At 42.6% G+C, this 15862-nt stretch overlaps 1 protein-coding gene and 1 long non-coding RNA gene across 20 annotated transcripts in view; one reads left to right on the top strand and one right to left on the bottom strand.

Annotated features, from left to right (window-relative positions):
• Positions 1–15542, top strand: part of LOC118398810 (grainyhead-like protein 1 homolog) — a 34258-nt gene extending 18716 nt beyond the window's left edge. For all 4 annotated transcript variants that reach the window (XM_052471228.1, XM_035794542.2, XM_035794540.2 and 1 more), the window contains 8 exons: positions 53–147; positions 935–1172; positions 2335–2459; positions 5024–5052; positions 5262–5347; positions 11831–11916; positions 12270–12334; positions 12511–15542. In XM_052471228.1, coding sequence (XP_052327188.1) covers positions 53–147; positions 935–1172; positions 2335–2459; positions 5024–5052; positions 5262–5347; positions 11831–11916; positions 12270–12334; positions 12511–12625 — 839 coding nt within the window. In that variant the 3' untranslated portion in view covers positions 12626–15542. The remainder of the gene's footprint in view (positions 1–52; positions 148–934; positions 1173–2334; positions 2460–5023; positions 5053–5261; positions 5348–11830; positions 11917–12269; positions 12335–12510) is intronic.
• LOC127909467 (uncharacterized) lies at positions 8710–11873 on the bottom strand. Of its 16 annotated transcripts, none has more exons than XR_008071297.1 (5): positions 11543–11738; positions 11339–11502; positions 10622–10826; positions 10309–10539; positions 8710–10230 (listed from the first exon to the last, which is right to left on the bottom strand). It is a non-coding gene; the product is annotated as an uncharacterized LOC127909467 (long non-coding RNA). The 16 variants fall into 16 exon arrangements; XR_008071301.1 differs by having other exon boundaries at positions 10499–10539; XR_008071306.1 differs by having other exon boundaries at positions 10663–10826.
• Positions 15543–15862: the final 320 nt, after the last annotated feature.

The following is a 15862-nucleotide window of genomic DNA, read 5'->3' as shown; positions in this document are numbered from 1 at the left end:
TAATTGTTAGTGTGTAAACAGTACTGTTGTCTTCCCTGTTTGTTCATCCCAGCTGACTATAAAGAGCGATTCAATACGATCGGCAATATTGAGGAGATCGCCTACAATGCCATCTCTTTCACATGGAACACAAAGGACGAGCCACGGGTAAGAAATGACAATATATCTTTATAGTGGCAGCAGAAATCTTCAAGTGAAGATTTTGGGCTCTGGGGTAAAGTTTCCCCTAGGTACAGATCAGCTTCCTCTCCCCTCCCCCAATCTTGACCTTAACCAATAGTGCGGGAAATGCTGAACTGCCCCAAGATCAGCGTCTAGGGACAACTTTACCATACCAGATTTGAGACAAATTTCTGACAATGTTTTGTAATACAAAACAAATGTAGTTACAAACAGTCACCAGCTGGGGGAAACATATACAACTAAATCAATCATAGACAATACTTTGAAACTACCCAGGACCACACTTTGTATGTAGAGACTACAATTTTGTACCTTGATTTCTTTCTGCCTGCATGACAGAAATGTCATATGGAAATATAGTGCATTCAAGACAATTGGGAACTAGAAAAAAAATGACCTCAGTCTGGCAAAAATCGGTGATGTCAGTGATCATCAGGTCGGAGCTCTAGCATGATGTCCAAGTTTCCAACTTGGAATTCCGATTTTGGATTCCGATTTGGATGACCCCGAGTTCATTTGACTTGAACGCACTGAAGTCAGTTTGGAGATTTCCGGAGTTGTCTTGAACCCAGAAATGTGCATCAGAACTGTTTATTCAAATGTTTATTTAATTAATTAAACATTTTCTGTCTTATGACTCAATTTGTTGCGTATTTTTATGGCATTATTGGTGCTTTTATGCAATGCTTTTGGATGGACAGAAAGCTTTTTGAATTTAAATTCTCATGTGCCTTTATCGCTGCCCCCTCAGGTGTTTGTGTCTGTGAACTGTCTAAGTACAGACTTCTCCCCTCAGAAGGGAGTGAGGGGCCTTCCTCTCAACCTCCAGATTGACACCTACAGCTTTGGGAGCCGTGGTCACAAGCTAGTACACAGAGCCTACTGCATGATTAAGGTGTTCTGTGACAAAGGTGCAGAGAGGAAGATCCGAGATGAGGAAAGGAAGCAGCCTTACAGGAAGGGAAAGAGACAGGAGACAACGGCAGCCTGTGAGTACATCACCTGAAACAACCAATCGATTAATCAATCAGTTCGTCAATCACCCCCCAAAAAATATCAGTATGCCAGTGTGCTCCACAAAAGCCTCTTCACAACTAACCCCTAAAAATTAAGCCAGGGCAACAGTATCAAGGCAAAACTACATCGGTAGAAAAAAATTAACTTGAAAGGAACTACATTTCATCAGCTGGTGATTGTCAAGCAAATAACTGTCGGTCTCACAGTAATTGACCGTTAATTAACATAAACACATTTAGAATATCTTGGCTTCCACACAAAGCCAACAAGTCACTGATGCAGACCTTTGGAAGATCTACATTTTAAAAAATCTAATAAATCCATGTAATAGAGCCGTCCTCCTTCACAATATATCCAGTATTTATTTTAGACCGGTCTAAAGAAGGATGATATGAAGAAAATGTAGTCTATTTTAGAAGAACAGAATAGCATACTGAGTTTTCCTTATTTTATTTAGGTCCTGATCTGGCTATGCCAAATGGCTGTAGGCTACAGTAGTTCATTTAGCAAACAAGATTTGCTTAGAATTCCGTGGTATTATTTTATAGTATGAAGAATACAATTGAACAAAGCTGAATAAAATAGAAAGGATATTTTCTCCAAACGATTTGAGGAAGTGCGCACATGCGCACTGCAAACATTACTTTTGTATGTATTTTTAGAAGAAGAAAAAAACATTTCTAGGAGGAGCAGTTATTCCACTCTCACATATATAAAATCTGTGTTGAGCGTTAACAAATAAATAGGTATTCCTATATGCTTCATTTAGAGTTATTAATATAACTTTACTGTTCTACAAATGTTGAGCTATATGTTTTGATTTTTAGTACATTGTAACCCCGCATGATGCGACTCTAATGATGATTTGAGTCCTGCTACGTCAGTGACTCATTCACTATTTCACAAGCACTTGATAATGCCTCCACAGCCACAAAGTCAGATTCCACAGCCACAAAGTCAAAATTGGCTACAGAAATGAGCTTAATTTAAGGTTAGGCATAAAGTTGGCAGTGTGGTTAGGGTTAGGTTTAAAATATCATTCTTAGAAGATACATTTGAGAAATGGGCGGGGTCTATGACTTGGCTATAGAAGCTAGTGACGACCCTCTATCTCTCCCTGCTGTCCTGCCACAGATGTGGAAGACCCTCTGCAGCTGAAGCATGTGGCCATAGCATCGTTCAAAGCCATGAGTGACATGGACTCCCAGCCAGTTCTCTTTATCCCAGAGGTCCACTTCCCCAGCACCCAGCACCACCATGTAAGTCCAGCGATGCCTATGTTTAGGGTTGCAGGACTCTTTCCCAAAGTTCCCAGGTTTTTTAGAAATACCAGTTGGACGGTTCCTGGAATCAAGAGGGAATAAGCAGGGAGGGAATCCTCCGACTGGGATTTCTGGAAAAACTTGAACTTTGGGAAAGAAACTGGATTGCAACCATGTTTCACTGTAGCATATCGCCAAACTGACAGTCTCTAGGTACCATTTGTTTTTGGCCATTGCTAGGACCGAACTACATTTTCCAGGATATAACAAATAGACACCTGGTTGCATCAGGTGCACCTGCATTGCTTGCTGTTTGGGGTTTTGGGTTTTTGTACAGCACTTTGAGATGTCAGCTGATGTACGAAGGGCTATATAAATACATTTGATTTGATCAGTGGAGGCTCCTCAGAGGAGGAAGGGGAGGACCATTCTCCTTAGTGAATTTCAGAAATAGTAAATAATTAAAGTTATCCTAGCTATAACAATGCTAAATATATTCACGTCACCAAATATTTGATTAAAACACACTGTTTTTCCAATGAAGGTCTACAGTAGCCCCAACAGCACTCTGTGGGGTAGCACCATGGTGTAGCCAAAGGACAGCTAGCTTCCGTCCTCCTCTGGGTACATTGACTTCAATACAAAACCTAGGAGACTCATGGTTCTCACCCCCTTCCATAGATTTACACAGTAATTATGTCAACTTCCGGAGGATGTCCTTGTCACGTACGTGTGGAGAGACGGACCAAGGCGCAGTGGATGTTGAGTTCCACATATTTATTATAAAGTTAAACTTAGCAAAAACAATAAATCAATAAACTAACAACGAAACGTGACTGTGTGGTGCACATACACAAAATAATATCCCACAAACACAGGTGGGGAAAACCCCCACCTAAATATGATCCCCAATTCGAGACAACGATTACCAGCTGCCTCTAATTGGGAATCATACAAATCACCAACAAAGAAAAATAAACTAGAACACAACATAGAAATAATAAACTAGAATACACCTAGTCGTGCCCTGACCTACTACACCATAGAGAAACAAGGGCTCGCTATGGTCAGGGCATTGCATAACATGTGATGAGTAGTTGACTCAAAGAGAAAAAAAAAAAAAATGTTGAATAGTTTTGAACTAATTACTTCCTAAATTAAGGAGAAGCAACAGAAAAGTTTTTTTTTCAGTTTCACTTACTTAGCTAGCAAATGCAGCTAGTTACTTTAGCCTACTCAAACAATAGGCTCAAACAGAGGGATGCTATGTTAGCTAGCTGGCTATGTCTATCCAACACATCACTGGAACTCTTCCAAGTCAAGGTAAGCTTTTGGTTTTACTAATTTATTCCCATCGGGTCTGCTGGTGTAACAGCTTACTGACTGTACAGTGTAACGTTAATGTATCATTGTAGCGGGTTTACTGACGTGTTAGTTCTATTAGCTATGCTGACTATGACGTTAGCTAATATGGTGACAACCATTAAGGCCATGTGTAGTGGTTTGGCTTGGAAATGTTTTTTCACCTGGTCACATACAGCTGATGTGTTGTGTATTGAAGTCCACAAGCGAAGGGAAGAGGTGAAAGGAGGAGAGCACATAGATGTGAGAAGGAATACAATGTGGCTGCTATGAAACTGAACTGTGTTTAAATGTGATCAGGAGTGTATTCATTCCGCCGATTCTGTTGAAAAACGCTTTTTTAAATCGAAGCAAACGGAACAAAACGGGGATAAACATACCTGAATTTGTCCAATTGAAACTCTCGTTTGCAGCTGTTGGACTATATCAGCTAGATGCAGGCAAGAGTGTGCAAGGCGGTATTGAATTTTACTGTCTGTCCATGTGTCACTGTCTGTCACATCAAATTTGTCTCTCGACCTGTGTGCACCTACGTTGTAAACTTTCATTCATAGGCTGGGTTGTAGCAACCTCATGATGGGTAAAGGGAAAATTTGAGTATCATGTAGTAGCCTAAGCCTATCACTGTTACATTTAACTGGGCGAATGGAATATGAACAACAATCATCCAATATGCTGTAATAGATATAAGGCCATGCTCATGAAAACAAAATCGCCCTCCCTCATCTGAAACGCCACTGACCGCCACTGGGTTGCATGCATGGGAACCCATCATAATACTGCTGATTAATTTCCATACAGTACTTTGTTGAAATGTTTTGTTATTTTTTCATGCTTGTTATTCTGTTTTTTTTCCCTTAAACTCTGCATTGTTGGAAAAGGACCCATAAGTAAGCATTTCCCTATAAATCTGTTAGTTGTTTACGAAGCATTTGACAAATAAATTGTATTTGATTTTAAACGTGTGTGAGGTACATTTTAAATACATAAGAGAATGTCATTTTTTAATGTTTTTTTTTACATTTCATACAAACGTTGAGACATGAACACAAAGAAACATCACCTCTAAGTGAGGGGCTATAGGGATGCTAGTGCTACACAGACTGCAGAGTTTCAGTGGACTGTAGTTTGCTTGGGACAATAGCAACTGAACAAATAGCCCACTCAACTGGTTTATTTTTCTCTTCATCCTTTATCAGGCAAGCCTATCAGATGACGGTGAGGATAAGTGAGTAAAATTGTTATATTGTATACTTACTGTAATATTTAGTGAAATATGCTAAAAGTGCCTATAAATGTAAACAATTTGATACCCATAATAAGTGATTCATTCACTCAATGTGCCTTTTTCATAGTCTTTTATACTCATTATAGTAACTAGTGATCTTAATGACTAAAATGTAAATAGTCATATGTGTTGTGTTTGTCTGGTTGCAGCTTGGGGCAGAAGAGACTACTCCACTGTGATGAGGACTTTGAGTTGGCTCCTCACAAGAAAGCAAGGCGGGACGGACCAGAGAAAGGTACATTATATTGAGATACGTTTGCCGACAGTGTGTATTCAAGAGAAATAAATACAGTGAAGAGAAGGCATAATACAGAGATAAAGAGAATTATAGAGCAAGAGAGAGAAATGCTCTCTGTCTGGTTGCACTGTAGTTGTGGTTGTTACTCAGGCTGCTGTTACTCATGCTGCTGTTGCTCAGGCTGCTGTTACTCAGGCTGCTGTTGCTCAGGCTGTTGTTACTCAGGCTGCTGTTGCTCATGCTGCTGTTGCTCATGCTGCTGTTGCTCATGCTGCTGTTGCTCAGGCTGCTGTTGCTCAGGCTGCTGTTACTCAGGCTGCTGTTGCTCAGGCTGCTGTTGCTCAGGCTGCTGTTGCTCAGGCTGCTGTTGCTCAGGCTGCTCCCAAGCAGTTCAGCTGACTGCATGTAAACACAGGCCACATGGCTTCCAAAGCCCTGCCCTCCCCCTCCCCTTAGATGGAGAAAGCACAACACACACGGTTTGTTTTCCAAGTGGAATATGATCATGACATGTAGTCCAAACGGGATTGGTTTTCCCACTCACGTGTTTGTGGTGGCTGTTCTCAGAATGATTAGGGGTTGTTCGCCGTCTGGCGTGGTCTGTCTCAGACTAGTCTATTTCTGACTAGGCTCACTGCCAATTCCCAAGACACCAGTGTGAAAAGAGTAAAGAGCAACTACAGTCAGTCAATGGCCCAGCCATTTCTCAGTTTATGAGCTTATAAAGTGGTGGAATTACCCTTTAACAGGGGTCCAGGGGTGTCTCCGAAATGGCCTCCTGTCCTGAATTCTGGTCAAAAGTAGTACACTGTATAGGGAACAGGGCACTATTTCAGACACAGTCCATCTTAACTGAGTTTTACTATGTTTATGATATCTGATGAGGGTGGCAGTTGTTTCAGCATGAATACACACTAAAACCATGGAAACATCACCTAGCAGGCAATACTGTAGTACATCATAACTCAGTGACTTGACTGAAAGAGAAACTCACACAGTAGGTCAATGTGTGAAACGGTCTCGCACCCCATGTCTAAAAAAACACCTTTGTGTGGATTCTTCCCTCTTTTTGTTTCTCAGGTACCACTGTCTATGGCACCTCTCCCTCACACTGTGGGGGTTGGTGTGGTAGTATTTGACTGGGTTGGTGTGGTAGTATCTGACTAAAGGCTTCTGCATGCTTTGGTAGGCACCTAGTTGAATTCGGCTAGGCGAACCGAACGATTGTCCTCACATATACCCTAAAAAGACTTTCGCTTGAACAATTTTGAGACGCCATATTCGGTATACACTTCCTCAAAATAGTCTGAATTAATCTAAGATAAATAAAAAAATCTGTCGTACATTTTTACGTTTTTGCCGAGGAGATCTTAATCGCCCAGTTCTACATGAACTACAATGAACAAAAATGCAACATGCAACAATTTCTAAGATTTCACTGATTTACAGTTCATATCAGTCATTAGCCCCTAATATAAGGGTTTCACACGACTGGGAATACAGATGCCTCAACAATGTCAGGCTGTTTATTTGAGCCTGTGGAATGTTGTCCCAGTCTTCTTCAATGACTGTGCGAAGTTGCTGAATATTGGCTGGAGCTGGAACACGCTGTCGTACACGTGATCCAGAGCATCCCAAACATGCTCAATGGGTGACATGTCTGGTGAGAATACAGGTCATGGAAGTACTGGGACATTTTCAGCTTCCAGTAATTGCTTACAGATCCTTTTAATATGGGGTTAATGCTCATGCTGAAACATGAGGTGATGGCGGCGGATGAATGGCACGACAATGGGCCTCAGGATCTCAGTATTTTTGTGCATTCAAATTGCCATCGAATTTTTTAAATTGTGTTTCTTCTCTGTAGCTTATGCCTGCCCATACCATAACCCCACTGCCACCATGGGGCACTCTGTTCACAACATTGACATCAGCAAACCGCTACCCAACACGACACCCACAGGTCTTACATCCACACTTCTCCAGCGTGCCAGTGGCCATCGAAGGTGAACATTTGCCCACTGAAGTCGGTTACGACACCCAACTGCAGTCAGGTCAAGACCCTGATGAGGACGACAAGTATGCAGATGAGCTTCCCTGAAACGGTTTCTGACAGATGGTGCAGAAATTCTTTGGTTGTGCAAACCCACAGTTTCATCATCCGTCCGGGTGGCTGGTCTCAGACAATCCCGCAGGTGAAGGAGCCAGATGTGGAGGTCCTGGGCTGGCGTGGTTACACGTTGTCTGTGGTTGTGAGGCCGGATGGACGTACTGCCAGATTCTCTAAAACGACATTGGTAGAGTTTATGGTAGAGAAATTCTCATTAAATTATCTGGCAACAGTTCTGGTGGACATTACTAAACTCAGCATGCCATTTGCATGCTCCCTTAACTTGAGACATTTGTGGCATTGTGTTGTGTGACACAACTGCACATTTTAGAGTGGCCTTTTATTGTTCCCAGCAAAGGGTGCAGCTACAGTTGAAGTCGGGAGTTTACATTCACCTTAGCCAAATACATTTAAACTCCGTTTCTCACAATTCCCTACATTTAATCCCAAGTTTAAAAAAAACTGTCTTAGGTCAGTTAGGATCACCACTTTATTTTAAGAATGTGAAATGTCAGTATAATAGTAGAGAAAATGATTTATTTCATATTTTATTTATTTCATCACATTCCCAGTGGGTCAGAAGTTTACATACACTCAATTAGTATTTGGTAGCATTGACTTTAAAATGTTTAACTTGGGTTGAATGTTTAGGGTAGCCTTCCACAAGCTTCCCACATTAAGTTGGGTGAATTTTAGCCACATTCCTCCTGACAGAGCTGGTGTAACTGAGTCAGGTTTGTAGGCCTCCTTGCTCACACATGTTTTTTCAGTTCTGCCAACAAATTGTCTGAAGGATTGAGGTCAGGGCTTTGTGTTGGCCACTCCAATGCCTTGACTTTGTTGTCCTTAAGGCATTTTGACACAACTTTGGAAATATGCTTGGGGTCATTGTCCATTTGGAAGACCCATTTGCGACCAAGCTTTAACTTCCTGACTGATGTCTTGAGATGTTGCTTCAATTTATCCACATAATGTTCCTTCCTCATGATGCAATCTATTTTGTGAATTGCACCAGTCTGTCCTGCAGCAAAGCACCCCCACAACATGATGCTGCCATCCCCATGCTTTGCGGTTGGTATGGTGTTCTTCGGCTTGCAAGCCTCCCCCTTTTTCCTCCAAACATAACAATGGTCATTATGGCCAACCAGTTCTAATTTTGTTTCATCAGACCAGAGGACATTTCTTCACAAAGTACGATCTTTGTCGCCATGTGCAGTTGCAAAACGTAGTCTGGCTTGTTTACGTCGGTTTTGGAGCTGTGCCTTCTTCCTTGCTGAGCGGCCTTTCAGGTTTGTCAATATAGGACTCGTTTTACTGTGGATATAGATACTTCTGTACCTGTTTCCTCCAGCATCTACACAAGGTCCTTTGCTATTGTTCTGGAATTTATTTGCACTTTTCCAACCAAAGTACGTTCATCTCTAGGAGACAGAACGCGTCTTCTTCCTGAGCGGCATGACGGCTGCGTGGTCCCATGGTGTTTATACTTGCGTACTATTGTTTGTACAGATGAACGTGGTACCTTCAGGCATTTGGACATTGCTCCCAAGGATGAACCAGACTTGTGGAGATCTTGGCTGATTTCTTTTGATTTTCACATGATGTCAAGCAAAGAGGCACCGAGTTTGAAGGTTGGCCTTGAAATGCATCCACAGGTACACCTCCAATTGACTCAAATGATGTCACATAGCCTAACAGAAGCTTCTAAAGCCATGACATTTTTTGGAATTTTCCAAGCTGTTTAAAGGCACAGTCAACTTAGTGTATGTAAACTTCTGACCCACTGGAATTGTGATACAATTAAATAATCTGTCTGTAAACAATTGTTGGAAAAATGACTTGTGTCATGCACAAAGTATATGTCCTAACCGACTTGCCAAAACTATAGTTTGTTAACAAGAAATTTGTAGAGTGGTTGAAAAACAAATTTGAACCTAAGTGTATGTAAACTTCCGACTTCAACTGTATGTAATGATCATGCCGTTTAATCAGCTTCTTGATATACATGCGGACATCTTAACTCTCCCCTAAACTGTGGGGGTTGGTCGCGGTATCTCTATGCATTCAACTTTCCATTGATAAAAGGCAATTGTTTTGTCTGTTCGTAGCTTATGTCTGCCCATACCATAACCCCGCCGCCACCATGGGGCACTCTGTTCACAAGGTTGACATCAGCAAACTGCTCGTGAACACGACGCCATACACGTGGTCTTCGGTTATGAGGCCGGTTTGACGTACCTCCAAATTCTTTAAAACAAGGTTGTAGGCGGCTTATGGTAGAGAAATTAACATTTAATTCTCTGGCAATAGCTCTGGTGGACATTCCGTCAGTCAGTATGCCAGTTGCACGCTCTCTCAACTTGAGACATCTGTGGCATTGTGTTGTGTGACACAACTGCACATTTTAGTGACCTTTTTTGTCCCCAGCACAAGGTGCATCTATGTAATGATCATGCCATTTAATCAGCTTCTTGATATGCATGCGGACATCTTAACTCTCCCCTAAACTGTGGAGGTTGGTGTGGTATCTGACTACCTCTCCTCTAAACTGTGGGGGTTGGTGTGGTATCTGACTACCTCTCCTCTACACTGTGGGGGTTGGTGTGGTATCTGACTACCTCTCCTCTACACTGGGGGTTGGTGTGGTATCGGACTACCTCTCCTCTACACTGTGGGGGTTGGTGTGGTATCGGACTACCTCTACACTGCGGGGGTTGGTGTGGTATCGGACTACCTCTACACTGTGGGGGTTGGTGTGGTATCTGACTACCTCTCCTCTACACTGGGGGTTGGTGTGGTATCTGACTACCTCTCCTCTACACTGGGGGTTGGTGTGGTATCTGACTACCTCTCCTCTACACTGTGGGGGTTGGTGTGGTATCTGACTACCTCTCCTCTACACTGTGGGGGTTGGTGTGGTATCTGACTACCTCTACACTGTGGGGGTTGGTGTGGTATCTGACTACCTCTACACTGTGGGGGTTAGTGTGGTATCTGACTACCTCTACACTGTGGGGGTTGGTGTGGAATCTGACTACCTCTCCTCTACACTGTGGGGGTTGGTGTGGTATCTGACTACCTCTCCTCTACACTGTGGGGGTTGGTGTGGAATCTGACTACCACTCTTCTACACTGTGGGGGTTGGTGTGGAATCTGACTACCTCTCCTCTACACTGTGGGGGTTGGTGTGGAATCTGACTACCTCTCCTCTACACTGTGGGGGTTGGTGTGGAATCTGACTACCTCTCCTCTACACTGTGGGGGTTGGTGTGGAATCTGACTACCTCTCCTCTACACTGTGGGGGTTGGTGTGGAATCTGACTACCTCTCCTCTACACTGTGGGGGTTGGTGTGGAATCTGACTACCTCTCCTCTACACTGTGGGGGTTGGTGTGGTATCTGACTACCTCTCCTCTACACTGTGGGGGTTGGTGTGGAATCTGACTACCACTCTTCTACACTGTGGGGGTTGGTGTGGAATCTGACTACCTCTCCTCTACACTGTGGGGGTTGGTGTGGAATCTGACTACCTCTCCTCTACACTGTGGGGTTGGTGTGAATCTGACTACCTCTCCTCTACACTGGAATCTGACTACCTCTCCTCTACACTGTGGGGGTTGGTGTGGAATCTGACTACCTCTCCTCTACACTGTGGGGTTGGTGTGGAATCTGACTACCTCTCCTCTACACTGTGGGGTTGGTGTGGAATCTGACTACCTCTCCTCTACACTGTGGGGTTGGTGTGGAATCTGACTACCTCTCCTCTACACTGTGGGGGTTGGTGTGGAATCTGACTACCTCTCCTCTACACTGTGGGGTTGGTGTGGAATCTGACTACCTCTCCTCTACACTGTGGGGTTGGTGTGGAATCTGACTACCTCTCCTCTACACTGTGGGGGTTGGTGTGGAATCTGACTACCTCTCCTCTACACTGTGGGGGTTGGTGTGGAATCTGACTACCTCTCCTCTACACTGTGGGGGTTGGTGTGGAATCTGACTACCTCTCCTCTACACTGTGGGGGTTGGTGTGGAATCTGACTACCTCTCCTCTACACTGTGGGGTTGGTGTGGAATCTGACTACCTCTCCTCTACACTGTGGGGGTTGGTGTGGAATCTGACTACCTCTCCTCTACACTGTGGGGGTTGGTGTGGAATCTGACTACCTCTCCTCTACACTGTGGGGGTTGGTGTGGAATCTGACTACCTCTCCTCTACACTGTGGGGGTTGGTGTGGAATCTGACTACCTCTCCTCTACACTGTGGGGGTTGGTGTGGTATCTGACTACCTCTCCTCTACACTGTGGGGGTTGGTGTGGTATCTTTTGGTGCGGTATCTGATAGTTTGTTTCCTCGCACTACATTCCTCTAGTGCTGCTTTATGTCCGTAAGGAGACAGAGGAGGTGTTTGATGCTCTGATGCTGAAGACGCCCACTCTGGCAGGACTACTGGAGGCTGTGAGTACATTTGTTGTGTTCTATTTTGCTCAAAATGTATTTTTTGATGCCTAAGTGTGTGTACATAACTCGGGAGAACATTTTCAACAGGCAAAGTTAAATAATAGCTAAGCAGATATAGCTGTGTGTGTAGAGTGCACTATGGGGAATAGGGTGTAATTTGGGACACAGACCCAGTGTCACAGGAAGAGGGATTTGTTTCCTGTTTGTGTCCGTCAGGAAGTAGTCACTTGTCAGAGAATGCACACAGGCATCCACAGTGACATTCAATGGAATGGATTGTATTGTCTAAGGCCGATTTGCACCCAGTTCACATAGGGGGTTTCCCATGTTTTTTCCCATCACATCTCTAGGTAACCGATAAATACGAGCTGCCGCTTGAAAAAATGGGGAAAGTCTACAAGAGGTGCAAAAAAGGGTAAGACTGGTGTCACTGGGATTAAAGTGTTCATCTCAAATTGCACCCCATTTCCTATGTAGTCCACTATGGAAAAGGGTGCCATTTGGGACGCACTCTAATGTAAATAATCTGTAACTTGTTTATAGAATAAACAACAGTCAGAAGATAAGTAAATCACTTCTCCTGTCCTGTAGGATCTTAGTCCATATGGACGATAACATCATCAAGCATTACTCCAACGAGGATGCCTTCCAGATCAACATGGAAGAGGTGGGGGGGGAAATGCTGCTGACACTGACTGAGATCTGAGTCCGGACAAGGGAAGTATTCATCAGGGCACAACTTTTTGCAACGGAAAGTGAAAATTAGCGTTTCTTATTTGGTCCTTTTTCTACCTAGTGAATATGAACACAACCCTGGTCAGGGGGAGTGGAGTCTGTTGTCATGGGCCTCCAGGGGGAGACCCTTGGAGGTGGAACACATGTTGACCCCGGCAGCTGAGGGACACAACCGTAGGATTAGTCACCTGTTTACACAACTGTAACAGACTTCTAAAAGGAAAACAAGATATTTTCATGAGTTCTGCCTTTCTGCTGCGCCAGTGTCTGAGGCCATTTCTGGTGTGGTTGGTTGCACAAAATGGCTACCTTGATCACTGGCAAGAAAAATACATTTAAGTATTTTCACATAAAATGTGACTGAGTGATTGCTTCACAAGCAGATGATGGGAGTCACACTGTACTACTGGGGCTTTTTGGCAGTAGCTACGGTACAAGATGAAACTATGATGAGGACCATTTGGAAACAATATTGTGTAACGGCCAATGATATTTTCCTACTTTTTAGATGTTTTTTTCATGTGTAGTTTTTGATCAACTACTTTTTGCTATATATTCACAGACAAGACAGCAGCGATGTCTTCAGAATGCCAGTTAACGTATGAAAGTATTACATATTATTTTGAAGTACAGTACCAGTCAAGTTTGGACACACCTACTCATTCCAGGTTTTTTTTTTTTTTATACTATTTTCTACATTGTAAAATAATAGCGAAGACATCAAAACGATGAAATAACACAAATGGAATCATGTAGTAACCAAAAAATTATTAAACAAATCAAAATATATTTTAGATTCTTCAAAGTAGCCATCCTTTGCCTTGATGGCAGCTTTGCCACTCTTGGCATTCTCTCAACAAGCTTCATGAGGTAGTCACCTGGAATGCATTTAATTTAACAGGTGTGCCTTGTTAAAAGTTAATTTGTGGAATTTTTTTCCTTAATGCATTTGAGCCAATCAGTTGTGTTGTGGCAAGGTAGGGCTGGTATACAGAAGATAGCCCTATTTGGTAAAAGACCAACTCCATATTATGGCAAGAACAGTTTAAATAAGCAAAGAGAAACGACAGTCCATCATTACTTAAAGACATGAAGTTAAATGTCAAGAAGTTTCTTCAAGTGCAGTCGCAAAAACCATCAAGCGCTATGATAAAACTTGCTCTCATGAGGACCGCCACAGGAAAGGTAGACACAGTTACCTCTGCTGCAGAGGATAAGCTCATTAGTTACCAGCCTCAGAAATTGCAGCCCAAATGTTTCACAGAGTTCAAATAACAGACATCTCAACATCATCTGCTTAGAGGAGACTTTGTGAATCAGGCCTTCATGGCCGAATTGCTGCAAAGAAACCACTACTAAAGGACACCAATAATAAGAAGAGACTTGTTTGGGCCAAGAAACATAAGCAATGGACATTAGACCGGTGGAAATCTGACCTTTGGTCTGATGAGTTCAAATTTGAGATTTTTGGTTCCATCTGCCGTGTCTTTGTGAGACGCAGAGTAGGTGAACGGATGATCTCCGCATGTGTGGTTCCCACGGTGAAGGAGGAGGAGGTGTGATGGTGTGGGCGTGCTTTGCTGGTGACACTGTCTGTGATTTATTTAGAATTCAAGGCACACTTAACCAGCATGGCTACCACAGCATTCTGCAGCGATTCGCCACCCCATCTGTTTTGCGCTTAGTGGGACTATCATTTGTTTTTCAACAGTACAATCACCCAAAACACACCTCCAGGCTTTAAGGCCTATTTGACCAAGAAGGAGAGTTAAGGAGTGCTGCATCAGATGACCTGGCCTGCACAATCACCCGACCTCAACCCAATTGAAATGGTTTGGGATGAGTTGGACCGCAGAGTGAAGGAAAAGCAGCGGACAAGTGCTCAGCATATGTGGGAACTCCTTCAAGAATGTTGGAAAAGCTACTTTGGAGAATCTAAAATATAAAACATGTTTTGACTTGTTTAACACTTTTTTTGGTTACTACATGATTCCATATGTGTTCTTTCATAGTTTTTATGTCTTCACTATTATTCTACAATGTAGAAAATAGTAAAAATAAAGAAAAAAATCCTTGAATGAGTAGGTGTGTGTCACGACTTCCACCGAAGTTGTTCCCTCTCCTTGTTCGGGCGGCGTTTTGGCGGTCGACGTCACCGGCTTTCTAGCCGCCACCAATCCATGTTTCATTTTTCCTTTTGTTTTGTCTATTTTACACACCTGGTTCCCATCTCATAATTATCTTCCTTATTTACATTTACATTTAAGTCATTTAGCAGACGCTCTTATCCAGAGCGACTTACAAATTGACCCTCTGGTTTCCCTTTCTGTTTTGTGCGTGATTGTCTTTTGATGGTGTGTTGTATTTTGAGTCCTGTTTTGTCCTTGTTTGGAACGGGATTTTGTTACGTTTTGGAGTAAATCAGTGATTGTTACTCTTATCTGTGTCCTGCGCTTGACTCCTTCGCTATCTTTTAGATAGACTCTGACAGTGTGTCCAAACGTTTGACTGATACTGTATATTTCAAAGATATGTAAAACATGATGCGGTGACTGGCTATTTCTGTCAGTACTTTTTGTATTTATTAACTCTGTGATGATTTAATTTTTTGTAAGTTTAAATCATGAAAAAAGGGATATGAATTAAATTATAGCTATGTATTTATATTTACATCTTGAACATTTTGTGCAATTTTGTGTGTGTCTGAACGTAAATTTATAGGTGGCAACACAATGTTTTGAGATGACGGAATGTGAATATTTCTTTGCAACAGGAAATGAGGGTTGGGGTCAAAGTGTGTTAATGTTTCAATTTGGACTGACTCGATTTGGAGTCAGTCCTGTCAGCAGATGCTTACCCACAGTGGTTATTAAATTTGTAAAAAGTCATTCTTCAAACTAAGCATTTATTTGGACATTGTGTGTTTTGTAGGAGAACCGAGTTGCATCAACGAGGCATGAAGCACAGATTGTGCAGATTTGGTAAAAAGGGCTCTGGTCAAAAGTAGTACACTATAAAAGAAACAGAACCACATCAGAGAGTGTTTTATAGCCCTCTAGATAGAGAAGGTCAAATAAAATCTGCCTGAGAACTATCTTTCTCACAGCTCTTTTAGTCCTGAACATCATGCAGTCCGGTTTTTAAAGACACTTAGGCACGTACACACAAGTTGTACAACTGATGTACAATTTTTGGCACAACGTTTGTG

Source organism: Oncorhynchus keta, chromosome 19 (genome assembly GCF_023373465.1).
Source record: "Oncorhynchus keta strain PuntledgeMale-10-30-2019 chromosome 19, Oket_V2, whole genome shotgun sequence".
NCBI lineage: Eukaryota > Metazoa > Chordata > Actinopteri > Salmoniformes > Salmonidae > Oncorhynchus > Oncorhynchus keta.
The sequence above is the reverse complement of the archived record's forward strand: the minus strand, read 5'-3'. Positions and strand labels throughout refer to the sequence as shown.